At 42.9% G+C, this 16,280-nt stretch overlaps 1 protein-coding gene across 1 annotated transcript in view; it reads right to left on the bottom strand.

The window, feature by feature from the left end:
• Positions 1–16,280, bottom strand: part of GDAP2 (ganglioside induced differentiation associated protein 2) — a 61,289-nt gene that overhangs the window by 24,824 nt on the left and 20,185 nt on the right. Inside the window, exons 6-9 of the mRNA XM_056117394.1 lie at positions 15,662–15,821; positions 12,727–12,883; positions 2,990–3,066; positions 2,071–2,147 (exon numbers count right to left, since the gene is read on the bottom strand). Of these exons, the coding sequence (XP_055973369.1) occupies positions 2,071–2,147; positions 2,990–3,066; positions 12,727–12,883; positions 15,662–15,821 (471 nt within the window). The remainder of the gene's footprint in view (positions 1–2,070; positions 2,148–2,989; positions 3,067–12,726; positions 12,884–15,661; positions 15,822–16,280) is intronic.

Consider the following 16,280-nt stretch of genomic DNA (forward strand, 5'->3'; position numbering starts at 1 on the left):
GCGGGCCCAGTAACATCTCCATCGTGAGACTTGTTGTTACTGTGTTTGGCATACTGAATACGTCACTGGTAGCTTGCCAGGCTTTGCCACGTGGGCGAGATACTCTCAGTAGCTTGCCGGGCTCTCCGAGAGGGGCGGGGGAATCGAACCTGGCTCGGCCGGGCTGGCTGCGTACAAGGCAAACGTCTTACCCACTGTGCTATTGCTCCAGCCCAGAAGGCTTGAAAAATACTCTTTCTATAACACAGAGATGTCATCTGAGCAGGGCTATTTAGCTATGAATAGTCAGAGAAAACTGAGAGGCAACAACTGAAGAACTACTATCAATCAGCTATTTCCAATTTCCTTTCTAGGGAAGTCCTGGGCATTACATCAACATGGATTAGGATTAAATAACTACTGAACAGAGAAGAGCAGTTAAAAAAAAAAAAGCAAGGTCTCTTTCCAATTGCTACCTAGAATGAACTCCCATGAAATGTTATTTTAAAGAAGAGAGACACGAATTTCATTTTTATTTTTTTTTATTTCTTTTTTTCTTTTTTTTTTTTGGGTCACACCCGGCGATGCACAGGGGTTAGTCCTGGCTCTGCACTCAGGAGTTACCCCTGGCGGTGCTCAGGGGACCATATGGGATGCTGGGAATCGAACCCGGGTCGGCTGCTTGCAAGACAAACGCCCTACCCGCTGTGCTATCACTCCAGCCCCGACATGAATTTCATTTTTAAATGCCAGAAATGTCACACCGATTAAGTATACAATGACCACAAATAAAAACCTATTAATGATACAATTTCTATCAGTTGAGTCTTTCCTCTGTGTTCTTGCTTTTTTGTTATGTTTTCTGCTCTTATCAAACGGCTATATATTGTACTTAATTGTATCCTTCAGAGTACAATTAAGATTCTTCAAATTCTCCATTTGTGGATAAACCATAATCTCAGGGTAAGAATTTAAATCACAATTTTGGGTGGGCTGGAGCCATAGCACAGCGGGTAGGGCATATGTCTTGTACACAGCCGACCAGGGTTCGATTCCTCCGCCCCTTCAGAGAGCCTGGCAAGCCACCCGCACAACAAAGCCTGGCAAGCTACCCGTGATGTATTCGATATGCCAGAAACAGTAACAACAAGTCTCACAAATTGTTGTGAGACTTCACTGGCCCGCTCAAGCAAATCGATGAACAACGGGAAGACAGTACTACAGTGCTCTCGGAGAGCCCAGCAAGCTACCAAGAGTACCCCGCCTGCACTGCAGAGCCTGGCAAGCTCCCTGTGGTGTATTAAATATGCCAAAAACAGTAACAACAAGTCTCACAATGGAGATGTTACTACTGGTGCCCGCTTGCGCATATCAATAAACAATGGGAGGACAGTGCTACAGAGCTACAATTTTGGGTTAACATGACAGGTCTGGTTAAGTTAACACGATTGACCAAAAGTCTAAGGATTTGCCAGATACCTAACAATTATCTGCTTGCACAATTGTGTTTTAGTGTTTTCTGTTTTTCTGGTCTATAGGTGACATCCCCAGCAATACTCAGCGTGATTACGCTTATAGTTTCAGTTTATCTTTGATAATTATGGCTATTCAAAAGTTCTGGCAAATTTTGAAGGCAAAAATGTTCCTTTAATTCACTTTTCTTGGACTATAAGCAAGTTGAACATTTTATTACTTTTATTTTCCAATTATGCCATCTTGGGTTAACTACTCTGGTTTCTCCTTTCACACTGATGCTGGAAAGTGAATTTTTCAGTTTTTAAAACTAGTAGAACTGGCTAGCCAATTTTTATACTGAGTGGTTCCAAACAAAAAACCACCATACCCCAACACAGAAGCTGCATGTGTGAGAGATTGTATCGGGGTATTTGAATATTTTTGTTTCTCCTAGAACGGAACTAAATCCTTAACTTACTGAACTGATACTTGCCGAACCAGGGGCTCGTCCTCCACTGCCACTCTATCAGATGCTCAGTTCCACTCCACTTCATAATCCAAGCCCAATTCTCAACTCCTGTTCCACTTACTTTTAAAGTAAGCCTGATTTGGGAAACAGCGCCAACTCCTGCTTACCTTGTCCATATCTATTAGCGTTACAGGAATGTTTCTTCCGACAACCACCATCACTGTGCGGCCACAGTTATCAACACCTATAAAAAGGAAATGCAGTCAGCACCCAGAAATGACCAAGATTAGTATCTGTCCTGGGTTTTGACAATTTTTTCCCCTCAAACTTCACCTTCAGCTTTTCTTTTACTTAGGGAAAACCTTATTTTTTAAGCTTCACAAGGACTTTAATGTCTCCTCACAGTATTTTAATCTGGGACAGCCAAAGGTAAGCTTTTGAAATAAAGATTTTTTTTTTCAGAAACAGCTTTCTGCTTAAATCCAATTCCAATTTTTATCAACACGGGCAATCCAGGAAAAAAGAAATAGAATTCAAACTAGAAATCAGTCTTGCCTGTGAATACATTTAACTGAATATATAATCTGTAACTGAATTATAACAGATATATTTGAATGTGATCTAAGAACTTGGCATAATGTATACTTAAGTAAGATCTGAATTTGTGAGCGAACACATGGTACCTTTAAAGGCAAAAAAAAAAGTGTTTGTGTATGGTATTATATATTTTTCGCAGGGAACTGTGTGTGTGGTATAGTATGGGGTGGGATACATGGGAGCATTTGTGTGTATGTGTGTGTGTGTGTGTGTGTGTGTGTGTGTGTGTGTTGCTGGGAACTAAACCCGAGGATTTATACATGCAAAGGAAAAAGGACAGCACAAAAAATGAAATTGGCCAATGCAAAGTCACAAGTTGTTAATGTTATAGGCTTCACTGTTATTTTAAATACTGGATGAGCAAAAAATATTTTCATTACTAACAAAAGCTTTTGTATGATAAAATGAACAAATTCAAGGAAAAATAAAGTCTCCCAAAACAGGCTAGTAGATAGGGTTCTTAATTAGCAAAAAAAAAATTTTAGTTACCTGTTTGGTATAAGGCTTTTAGAGAAGCAATGTCAGACAGATCCTCAGATCGGGCTTGACATAACCAGCGATTATAACTAGAGAAATAAAGGATATACATAACTGTTATAATCGACTCCTGTAAAGTGAATTTACAAATGGACCTGATTTTATCTTTTACTATCCCCAAAGAACTGCTTCTTTACTACAATAAGAAGCTAAGGTCATTTTTCTATGCGGTCTCCACTATATATTACTGACTGATATAAATGACATTATTGATAAAGGAAGGTGTTCATATTCCATGCTTGAATAATCCTTTAGGATCAAATGAAGGCATGTGAGGGCCGAAAACATGACCGAGATACAAGTAATCAAATTAATAATGCTTTATAGTACAAATGTTTTCCTTTATTGAAAAAAAGAGACAGTCTAAGTAACAACAGGCCTACAAAACAGATGTTCACACCTTCAAAATCTTACTGGGCCATTACTGAAGGATCAGCATTGAGAAGACAAGAGTCAGTAATGGCTGCAACTTGCAAAGAATTTTCCTTTCAGGAGGAAAATAACCAAGTGTTATGCATGCTCTGTGGAACCAGGAAGGAACAGGGAAACTGCCTGGGAAGTTCAGGCATTTTTAATGGCTAATTCCTTAAAACGAGTGTTCTGAGACCCCTACGCCAGGCAGAGGTCTGCAGTCTGGATTTATTTAAGAAGCTGCTCACCTGGAAGATATGATAAAGACTGAGAGAGGGGAAATGACCAACAGAAGACAGCTTAGAATTACCCGCCAATCAGTGACAGGCAAATGTGAAGCTGGACTCCGATTCTGAGATTTCTGGGAAGGTCGGTAATTGTTTCTGTTTCAGACTACTTTCTTAAATTGTAATTACCAATTATTAGATTGTGAAGAAAAGCTTTCAGGGAACCTAACTATATAAAAAGCAACTCTGAACCATCAAGGCCACAATAGGTAATACCACATACATTAAGCAAAATGTAGAAGGCTTGGGTTCTAATCATACCCCCTTCTGGGCATGTTAATAGTTTTCCCAGGTCTATGGAACTCATTTTTCTAATCTACAAAGTAGTACCTAGGCAGAACCCTGACTTTCCGTGTTCTGCATTCTTTCTCTACAAAGGAGAGTCATATACAACTAAGAACACTTAATAAGAAATCTACCATATATAAATCTAATAAAAAAAAGAAACCCAGCCTACTGTTAATGTAGTATCATAGTTATCATAGTATCATACTGCCTGTGAAAAATATACCAGGTAGTATGAGTGTATTGTCTGGTATGCTTTAAACTTGGGAACATCCACCTATATAAATTGAGAGGTCAAAGACAACAGACCTTACATACGTTTTAATTTGCAAGTCAAGATCTGTATTTATTTTAGTTCTCCCTCTCTATATGCACTTTTTTTTTTTTTTTTGCGGAGGGGGGAGGAGCGGGAGCACTAACTCTGGTGCTCTGGGACCAGGTGGTGCCAGGAGGGGACCCAGTGCTTCTTCACAAAAAACAAGTGCTTCAGCCCCTTGAGCTACTTCCCGGTCCCTCTATTTCCAAAGCTACTGACACTACCCCCAAATTGTGCTATTATCTAAATTTTTATAAGTTAGTTATCTGACTTACGAGAGACAACAGACAGATCTACTGTTAATGACTTTTTGCAGGGTCGGAGGTGAGGGAGGGAAGGGGTTCCCAAGCAGTGCTCAGGAGGCCCAGGGCACCTAGGGCGGTTCTCAATAGAGCAGGTCACTGGCTCAATGCAAGGGCCAAGGATGTGGTGCTGTTCAGGCCCGCAGCGCTGGGCCAACCAGGCCACTCGGCGCTGCCAGGGCCGCTCAGGACACAGTATCCTAGAAAGAGAAATTCTACCACAACACAGAAAAGCGCCAGGAGGAGTGTCTTCAGGACTGAGCCCAGCCATGTGCAGGGAGGAACCAGGACGTGCCAGGAACAGTACCCGGATTTAGCATACGCCCTACCGATGGGCTCCCCTGGATCTCTAATGTCTTATAAGCACCAGAGGTCCCAGCATTAACACGTACACAGGAATGCAGTAATATCTACTAATTTCTATATTTATGTGTTCACTTTCATTTTTCAGCTTTAGTGCATAAATACCTTGCCTCTATCAGATGATTTGCCTTGTTAAGTGAAACAGTAAACATAGTCTTTCGGAAAGTATTCTGGGACCTGAGAATAAACAGTCCTTGGCCTTCAGTAGATTATAAAGTTACATATTGTAAAGAAAGGCAACTTTAGTGATAAGACAGAATGAGATCGGCAATCCAACCTACGTTAAAATATTCACACAGCAAGTGTCAAAGCTGCGACCTTTTGCTTTGTAACCGACTGGAATAAATTTGCTCAACCCGAGCAATAGAAACCAGCATAAATATATGTAAATACGCCTGGTTTAAGAAAATGAAAATTTAAAATTACAACACATAATCTTAAACACATGGCAGAGCACAAATCCGGTCTATCATTTTTTTTTCATAATTTTACAACTCTTAGGCCTTGAGACCTCTTTTTGTTTGTTCTGGGCCACAGCAGATGGCCCTCAGGGGTTACTCCTGGCTCTGCACTAATGGACCATACATGGGAATCAGGGAACCATATGGGAGGCCCAGGATTGAACCTGGGTCAGTAATGTGCAAAAGAAGTACCCTACATGCTGGAATATCTCTCTGGCCCCAGGTCTTTTTGTTTTTAAAAACTGTGGATCCCGAAAGAACTTCTGTTTTTGCTAGTTAGATCTACCAATACTTACTATTTTATTAAAAATATATTTAAAAAACAATAAAAGCCGATGATCTGAACTGGGGCTGGAGTGACAGCACAGCAGGTAGGGTGTTTGCCTTGCACATGGCCAACCTGGGCCGACCTGAGTTTGATTCCTCCGCCCCTCTCAGAGAGCCTGGCAAGCTACCGAGAGTATCTCGCCCGCCTGGCAGAGCCTGGCAAACTCCCCGTGGCGTATTCGATACTCCAAAAACAGTGACAACAAATCTCACAATGGAGACGTTACTGGTGCCTGCTCGAGCAAATCGATTAACAATGAATGGGAATACCTTGCTACAGGACATTAACTGAACTGATCCCCCCACCCTTTATTTTTTTGCTTTTTGGGTCACGCCCGGCGATGCACAGGGGTTAGTCCTGATTTTGCACTCAGGTATTACTCCTGGCAGTGCTTGGGGGACCATATGGGATGCTGGGAATCGAACCCAGGTCGGCCGTGTGCAAGGCCCTACCTGCCGTGCTATTGCTCCAGCCCCTGAACTTTTTTTTTTTTTTGCTTTTTTGGGTCACACCCGGCGATGCACAGGGGTTACTCCTGGCTCTGCGCTTAGGAGTTACCCCTGGCAGTGCTCAGGGGACCATATGGGATGCTGGGAATCAAACCCGGGTCGGCCGTGTGCAAGGCAAACGCCCTACCCGCTGTGCTATCTCTCCAGCCCTGAACTCACATTTAATGAAACAAAAATCCTTGTTTAGGGAAGAGTTATGTTCCTTCACATATTTGTAAATCTAATTTCTACTGGATTCTCATATCTGCTCTACATTTGATTAGCTGTAACACAATGCGCAGGGAGCAGCCTCTGGAAAAGTCCTAAACAAGGAGAAGGAGAATGAATGAAAGGGGTGGACGAGTCTCAGTAACACAGTTCACAGTTCTGTAACACTGAATACCTCAGGTTTCCTGAACAGAACTTTTGAGCTACTGTTACTTTTCCCCGAGTATTCTGTGATGTAGGCATGATAAGATAAAACAATCTAACCTATAATCAGCACAGACACAGACATGAGGTACACAGAGGAAGAATCAAAGGTCTTTGATTTCAAATGCAGCTTATCACTGAGGCATCTACGTAGTTCCTGCATAGAATCTGAGTCTTTGCGTGTTGGCTCAGGATGTGGACCCAGAGTCTATGCCTCTTCCCCAACCCTCGCTCTATGTGACTGGATGTCTCCGTTCAGTGCATTCCGACTACACCCCTGCCATCTGAAGGTACTGTGCTTCACACGTGAATTCTAGAAGAGAGGGACTACCTTACTTATCTCTGAATATTTCAGCATCCAGATTAGTAATTTGGACTTATAAATATTCAAAGTTTCCTGGGTTGAAAGGGAACTGTGACTGTGGAACACATCTGAATCTCCAGACCGAGGCCCTCCATCGGGAAACAGGTATGAGGTTTGCTATTTCCATGTATTCATGTCCCTTTCTGGGAAGCACCCCTTTGCTGGCGACACATTTTCAGATATGTTGGTTCTCAAAGTAGAGATTCATTCTGAATCTGTAAGACATGCATGAGTAAACCAGTTCACACACACATTTAAATTCCAAAGAATCTATAGTATTCACAGAGGAATTAGAGGTGTTTGTATCACACACACACAGAGAGAGAGAGAGAGAGAGAGAGAGAGAGAGAGAACAATGGGCTTGAAAAAGGTCATAATGTAACTCTTTTTTAAGTGCAAACCAGATGCATGGGTCTTTCCGGTCCCTCTGAAGCTGGATTGTGAAAGCTCACTGGAGACGGACAGGGAAGGAAGACAAGCCCTAGGAGCTGCTTTGAAGACTCCTCTTAGGTTAGCTGGAGCTCTGGCCAGTCACTATAGGTAATCAACCGATCCTCGGTAAAAGGATCAGACAGGATCAGTGCGTCGAGGCACAAAGACTCAAAGAACCCCAAAGCCTCTACCAAGAAGCTCCTAGAAACACTAGACTTGTATAGTAAAGTCGCAGGCTATAAAATCAACACCCAAAAGCGATGGCTTTCCTATACACAAATAATGAGAGAGAAGAAAGTAACAAGAAAAAAGTTATCCTGTTCATAATCATGCCTCAAAAAATCAGGTACCTTGGAATCAGCTTAACCTGTACAAAAAAAAAAAACTACAAAATGCTACTTCAAGAAATAAAAGAGGACATGAGGAAATGGAAACATATCCCCTACTCATGGATTGGGAGAATTAACATTGTGAAAATGGCAGGACTCCCCAAAGCATTATACAGATTCAATGCAATCCCTATAAGGACACCCATGACATTCTTCAAAGAAATGGATCAAATACTCCTGAAATTCATATGGAACAACAAACTCCCACGAATAGCTACAGCAATTTTTTGGAAAAAGAAGATGGGAGGCATCACCTTTCCCAACCTCAAACTCTACTATAAAGCAGTAACGATTAAAACAGCATGGTACTTGAAATAAGGCAGAGCTGCAGACCAATGGAACAGGGTGCAATATCCTTACACACACCCTCAAATATATGATCATCTAATCTTTGATAAGGGAACAGGAAATGTGAAATAGAGCAAGGAAAGTCTCTTTAACAGATGGTGCTGGCAAAACTGGACAGCTACATGCAAAAAAATGGGCTCAGACCTCTACCTAACACCATGCACAAAAATCAGATCAAAATGGATTAAACACCTCAACATCAAACCAGAATCCATAAGGTACATTGAAAAAAAGGCCAGCAAACCACTCCACGACATTTAAGCTAAAGGTATCTTCAAAGGTGACATGCCAATGACGAAGCAAGTGGAAACAGAGATAAATTAATGGGACTATCTTAAACTAAAAAGCTTCTGTACCTCAAAAGAAACAGTGACCAGAATACAGAGACAATCTACAGAATGGGAAAGGATACCCACCCAATACCCATCTGATAAGGGGTTGATATCAAGGATATACAAGACACTGGTTGAACTCTATAGGAAGAAAACATCCAACCCCATCAGAAAATGGGGCGATGAAATGAACAGAAACTTTCTCAAAGAAGAAATCCGAATGGCCAAAAGGCACATGAAAAAATGCTCTACATCACTAATCATCAGGGAGATGCAGATCAAAACAACAATGAGGTATCACCTCACACCAGAGACTGGCACACATCCAAAAGAACAAAAGCAACCGGTGTTGGCATGGATGTGGGGAGAAGGGGAATCTCCTTCACTGCTGGTAGGAATGCCGACTGCTTCAGCCCCTTTGAAAAACAGTAGGGACGTTTCTCAAAAAATCAGAAATTGAGCTCCCATCCGACCCAGCAATACCACTTCTGCAGAGCTGCAGCAAGAGTCTGGCTGATAGGGTGCCTGCTTTGTGCTGAGCCAGGTCCTATCCCTGGCACCCCATGATCCCCTGAGCCCCATCAGGAGTGATCCCTGAGTGCAGCACCAGGAATAAGAACTGAGTACTGCCCGTTGTAGTTCAAAAACAAACTATATATGCAGTTTTTGAAGACTTGTCTCCATCACTAGCTTACAGTTCCTAACGAAGGCTTTTCAGACATCAGTAGTAATATATCTTAAAAGGAAATTCATTCAGAGTGAGACAGCTCAGCAGGATGAGTATACACTTTGCCCGTGGTCCACTCCATGGCACGTGCCGCTCTTTATTCGTCCTTCCCAAAGAAGGAAGCGGCACAGTTGGGACTGCAGATCATACTTTAGGATATCTAAAGTACACCTCAGTCCCTTTCTCCCCAACACCCCATACCAGCACTGCCAGGAGAGAACCCTTAGTAAGAAACCAACCAAAAGACCCACCCCATTCAAATTTTAGCACAGAACAACACATTTTACTATATACAGAAATTTACAGGTATCTGATATTCTACATTAAAACTTTAAGACACTACCATTTATCACACTATGGCATAAAATCAAAAAATAAAATGCTTGGTTATGTAAAGGCTAGTATAATATTCCTTACTGTTCCAACTACGTATCTGACCAAGGTTGTATTTTCTTCATATAATTTACCCAAAACTTAATGCAATGGTTTGAGTAAGAATCTAACTGCATTCTATTGAACATTAAAGATTTCAAAAATTGCAGAAAAGTGCAATTCTTCTAATTACCAATATACATGATCCTTATTTATAAAAGTACAATGGATTCTTTAAAAATCATCATTTAGGGATGGAGCAATAGCACAGTGGGTAGAGTGTTTGCCTTGCATGCGGCTGACCCGGGTTCAATTCCCAGCATCCCATATGGTCCCCTGAGCACTGCCAGGGGTGATTCCTGAGTGCAGAGCCAGTAGTAACCCCTGTGCATCGCCAGGTGTGACCCCCCCCCACAAAAAAAATCATTTATCAGGGCCAGAGAGATAGTGCAGGGGTTAAGGATCCAGTCTTGCATGTGGCAACCCCAGTTTAAAACTCCTGCATCATCGATAGTCCCCTGAGCACCACCAGGAGAGATCCCTGAGCACAGCCTAAAGTTAAGCCCTGAGGATCTCTGGGGATGCCCCCCAAACAAAACAATGGCAAAAAGGGAAAAAAAAGAAGTACTTGATAGACAAAACGCATGCAGAAGAAACTCCTTTGTGTTCCTGAACAATTTTCAAGAGTACAAAGAAGATATGAGAACAAATAATTGAGAACTAACTCATAAAAGAGGTAACTAAATTTATCAGTGGATATACTATGACGTGACAAAGCTTAAAAATTTAGACGCCAAATAAAACCTCATGTGAAGGGGGGCGTTTCGGTCCGCCCTTCACGCCCTACCGAGGCCACCAGTTGCCCCCCACGAGCGGCTCTCCAGCACGGCCACGACTCCAGAGCACAGAAACCAATTTCTTAACTATCTGACTTTCAGTAGAAATACTTCCAGGGTCAATAGGTAAAATAGCAGAAATCCAAAACCAACATTTAATTCTTGAACCCAGCTGTAGAAAGCAAATCACTTCACAATGCTTTTTCAGCATGTCTGATGGGGGGTGGGGGGGGGGTAAACTCTAAATAATAGTGGTGAATCTTTTATTGAAACAGTGAATCTAATCAAAGCAGATACAGTGTCAACTAGAATTCATCTGCCTCACAGGGACGGGGAGGGGTGGGGGGTGGGGTTTTATTGGGGTTCTTCATGGGAAAAAATAAGTATTGGTAAAGGGAAATGTGTTTGATATTTGCATGACTGAGACCTAAACCTGAAAGCTTTGTAACCTTTCCCACAGTGATTCAATAAATAAATAAATAAATAAATAAATAAATAAAAATAAATAAATAAAAAATACAGACGCCAAAGAACCAATCATGTGTGATTCTTAGCCAGGAATTAAGTTTAGAAACCGCTTCAAGATCATTTTGAAAAGTTATTCATTGGTGCCCCCTAGTGGCTAACACAGTTATAAAACTGTAACAAGCCGGTGAAGAACACAGACAGACAGAAAAAGTTCTGTGTGTAATTCCTGATGCCATCTAGACCAAACCCCAACTCTAAACATGACAATAACCAGATCCCACAGAATACTGTGGTAAACACTTTGCTGGGGGGGCCCGAGAAGACAGCACAGCAGGTTGGGTGCTTTCACCCCGTTTCCATCCCCAGCACAAAAAGCTGCTGAGGACCACCAGCAGGGATACCTGAGCACAGAAGCAGGAAAAAGTCCTGAGCGCTGTTGGGCGTGGCCCCCAAACCCAAAATGCAATTCAAAGAGCTCAGCTCTGCTTTCAATGAGCACAGGGTGTTGATAAAGGACACAGGAGGAGGCATCTGTGCCAGACTCAAGCTAAATTTCCAGAGGCAACAGCTTCTGAGCCCAAATATGGAGAAAGGCAGAAGCTACAGAGGCAAAGGGAACGAGGGGTCAGAGACAGAGGCAGCAGGGAGAGCGCTCTGTACACATCAGACCTCCGCACACACAGGCTCAGTCTCCCACATCTTCAATGCTCTCTCAAGCCTGTCAGGAGTAATCCCTGAGAAGAGTCGGTGTAAGCCCTGAGCATGCCAAATATGGCCCCCACAATAAAACAAAATGAACAAGCAGCAACATGCAAAAGACTTAATGCATCAAGATTCCCCACACTGAAGAGAACAGCAACACCCAACTCTATCAGGCAGTAGTTAATATTAAGAATTCAGGTGCCAGAGCAGCAGCAGCGCAGGCAGGGGGGTTGCTTTGCATGCGGCCAATCTGGGTTTCATCCATGGAATCCCATCTGGTCCCCCAAGCATCGCCAGGAGGAATTCCTGAGTGCAGAGCGAGAAGTAACCCCTGACCATCGCTGGGTGTGACTCAAAAAGAAAAGGAATTTATAGTTCATTACTTTTCTCTTCCCTGAACGTTTCTGAAAAGCAGCTTGCTTTCCAAGGACTTACTTTGGGAAAACTTATCTGGCAAAACCGACCCAGAAGACTGAAAGCTGCCTTTATGTTTATTTAAAAAGGATTTACTCAGAATTGCTTAGGAAACATGAACATGTAGGTCATACTTTTTTAATTAAAGTTACGTAAAATTCTTGGGGCTGGAGCAATAGCACAGTGGGTAGGGCGTTTGCCTTGCACGTGGCCGACCTGGGTTCGATTCCCAGCATGCCATATGGTCCCCTGAACACTGCCAGGGGTAATTCCTGAGTGCAGAGCTAGAAGTAACCCCAGTGTATTGCCGGGTGTAATCCAAAAAGCAAAACAAAAAAGTTATGTAAAATTCTGTGTTTCTCCACTTTTAGAAGCTCAGACAGAGGTCAATCTACAATTACAGTGAAGAAGAGAAAGAGCTCTAATAAACACCAGCTCTGCGCCCAAAAAACCGGCTGTGTCATACACTGGAAACTTAGAGTTTCTGTGCTGATGAAATGGGGACACTTTCTCCCTTCACTAAATTATTCCGAAGATAAAGCGGACACATACTAAGTGAACCAATGGGCTGATAATGAGCCCTTTCCTGTCTCGTTTGTACGGTCAATGCAAAGGGAATTTATCTGCCTTACTTCCGCTGGTGCTGCTTCTGCAGGGCTGCCTCTGACAACTGGCCCTGTAGGATCAATCTTCTCTGCTTGTCAATATCTCCTTCCATTCGAGAAAAAGCATGGGAGCCAATAAAAGAGAGATCGACGCCCAAGCCCTCGTCTTCTTCTTCTTGGCTGTCTGTAACAAAAACAGTTATCAGTGGAGACGTTAGGATGACATTCAACAGTGAATATTACATGCAGAATGCTAATACTGCAATAGGTATAATTGTGAAATAAGTTAAAAATTGAAGTTAATGTCACTTTCTTTTCCCCCTTAAAAATGAAGCTGAATTTCAGGGTTGGGGATTTATTTTTATTTTTGGTTCTAAGCCACACCTGGCCGTGCTCAGGGCTCATTCCTGGTGGCTCAGGGAACCACATGGGGTGCCGGGGATCAAATCCAGCTGGACCACCTGTAAGACAAATACCCTACCCACTGTAGTTTCGCTCTGGCCCTCAGGGTTGGGGGTTTAGAAAACTGAAGTAATGACAAAAATCATCAGACCTTCTGCAACACAAGGAGCATGGGTACAGCAGGTCAAATCAAGGTGGCCTGGGTATAATATTAGGAAGAAAAAAATAAAATCTGATTATAAGGGAAAACAATTAGAAAAAGTATACTGTCTGTGAATTTAAATATGGATTAGAGTTTGGCGGTGAATCCATGAGAAATTATGCAACAGAGCTCACGTATATCCAGAATTTCTTGCAGGATTTGTTTGCAATATAAACTCTCATCTTTTGGTCCTAAAGAAAGATGGGGGTGGGTGGGCAGGGTGGCAGGGAATGATTCGCATTCACTAAAATATGTTTTGGGGATCAGAGCAGGGAGGGCATTTGCCTTGCAAGTGGCTGACTTGGGTTCAATCTCTGGCATCCCATATGGTCCACCGTGCACCACCAGGTAATTCCTGAGTGCAGAGCCAGGAGTGACCCCTGATCATCATCTGTGTGACCCAAAAGCCAAAAAAAAAAAAAAAAAAGAAGTTTTGACTCTGATTTGGCTTTCTACACTCGTCATCCCAACACAATCATTCTGGTCCCTAGGAGTTATGGTTAGTTCTCACAACAAATAAATAAGCTAATTCCCTGGTTTACCAAAAAAGACGATACTATATTTTCCTAATAAAATCTAACATCTTTTTTTTAGGTCTTCTACGCAGTGCCCAGGGGCCACTCCTGACGGCACGTGACCCAGTAATGCTGGGCCTGACAGGTGCACAGACTTGAGACACAGGCCTTCTAGAACCAATGATGCTGGCGCGAACAGACTAGAGAGGGCTCAGGGGGCGATGTGGTCTGGGGATCAAACTCAAGGCCTCAAGCATGCAAATTCTATACTCACCTCTTCGCTATCTCCCTTGCCTGAAATGAATCTTATCTCACTGAGTTCCCCACAACCCTACCCAGGGTGTAGTTTTTTTCTGTTATTGTTTTATTTTGTTTTAATTTTAAGAAAGCAAAATCCTCCATGGGGGATGGCGCAATAGCACAGCGGGTAGGGCATTTGCCTTGCATGCGGCAGACCCGGGTTCAATTCCCAGCACCCCATATAGTCTCCCAAGCATAGCCAGGAGTAATTCCTGAGTGCATGAGCCAGGAGTAACCCCTATGCATAGCCAGGAGTGACACCCCCCCCCCCCAAAAAAAAGCCAAAAAACAAAGAAAGCAAAACATTTTTAGACCCTTGGGTACTTCCTTAGACAATCATATGAACCAATTCCCAATTTCATGGGTGATCTAGCTGGGACTTCTTCACATGAAGTTCACAGGTTTTGAATATTTTAACACCTGCTAACCAGTACTGGTCTGCACTGGCATTTGAAAACCACTTAATTAGTCCGCTGTTCCTCTGACTAGGACAGGTCAGTGACTAATAGGAGTCTGCATCTGTGAAAAATATCCATGAACAAATCTTTCAATCCCTCAAGCAGCACTGATCTTACATTTTAATATGCTTAACATTCTAATGGAAAATATTTATGAATATCAAAGCCTATGTCTATGTTAGCAATATACGAACAGAGATCAAGCCTTCTATGAAATGATGGATAGAAGAAAACCTGGCCAATGAATAGGACTTATATTCAGTAACGCAAAGTCTTCTCCAACTGGTTTTGCTTCTCACTACACCATACAAAATGCATTTTATGCATCTGGGAAAAATTATACCCTATGTGGTGGCCACCACAGTGAAACATTTCAAAGGGGTTCAGGACGTGTTTATAGTACTTCACTGGAAGAAGTTAAGTGTCTAGCAAAGTTTGGTTCACAGTTTCCAATGCTAAACCATTTGAAAACTCCTTCCACTTGATTTGTCTGAGTGCTGGTTACAAAAACGAGATAAACAGACCCCTGCAGGTTTTTAATTTGATGCTCAGTGAAAAGTATCAGAGGAGGAATCTCACAGAAATTCCCAGGTGCCTTTTCAAGTGGAATTTTGGCACCAACACTTGTGAGGTAGACCTGAAGAACAGGACAAGCTATCTCGCGGAATAGATTTAGAAGGATCACACTCTGACTACCCCCTACCTACTGCTTCAAGCTACATGAGTATGTAAAACCCAAAGAAGCAAAACACACAGTTATCAGTATTGTCTGCTATTTAATGTAAGGGACATTAATTTAGAGGCTATTGTTGACGTGGAGATTTTTAGATTAAAAATGCCACTGACTGCTACCTTAACAGTGCCCTACATGAAACTGTGTTTCACGGGAGTAAGAGTCTTACTGTATCTACCCGTGTATCTCTCCAGCCTAACACAAAAAAAATACCTAGGTTGGTCTTGGTCATAGAACACACTTGGCAGTTTCTCAAAGGTCAAGCTGTACTTCCTACTTCTTTGGGCGGCTGGTACTGTAGCAGTCCCTTTGCTTTTGAAAAGGGCAATTTTTAAAACAGGACGGAACGCACCCTCTGGAGCCCCTGGCTTCTCACTTATCCTGATCTGCCGTTCCGGTACCACGGGCTCCCCTTCTGCATTTCCAATATCCGCGGGCAGGAACGGCAAGGACTGACTCTCCTCCTTCAGTGACCTTGGGAAGTACAGAGGTAGCAGCCTTTGGTAAGTAGCCTGTGTCGGGAGAGGAACACACGCCGTGAAAAACAACGAAGCAGCAGCACCAGCAGTGCTCAGCACTCTGTACCGACCGTGCAAGCACCGCAGTGAGAACAAAGGTCTGAAGGCGCTTCCCATCGCTGGCCTGGCGTTTGCTCGGTGCACGTGAGAGACCGGGACGTGGCGACTGGTCAGGGGAGCCTGGCTCCATGCTGGCGACGCACACGGCACCGCTGGGACCATTTCCACCTGTTCCCAATGCTCCCATCCATCTCCGTCCCTGGCCTCAGTGATAAGAATCGTCTTTCAAGTTTCAACTCAGGAAGATTCAGATGCCATCCTTTGAACCAGTTTTTGTTTTCGCAATTGTGTGTCTTTTTTCCCCAACACAGCTCAAATTATTTGAAAAGGTTTTTTTGTGTTTTTTTTTTGGGGGGGGGCATTTGGGGTCACAAAATGATGCTCAGGGGTTAC

Source organism: Sorex fumeus, unplaced genomic scaffold (genome assembly GCF_029834395.1).
Source record: "Sorex fumeus unplaced genomic scaffold, SorFum_2.1 ptg000001l, whole genome shotgun sequence".
NCBI classification, from domain to species: Eukaryota; Metazoa; Chordata; class Mammalia; order Eulipotyphla; family Soricidae; genus Sorex; species Sorex fumeus.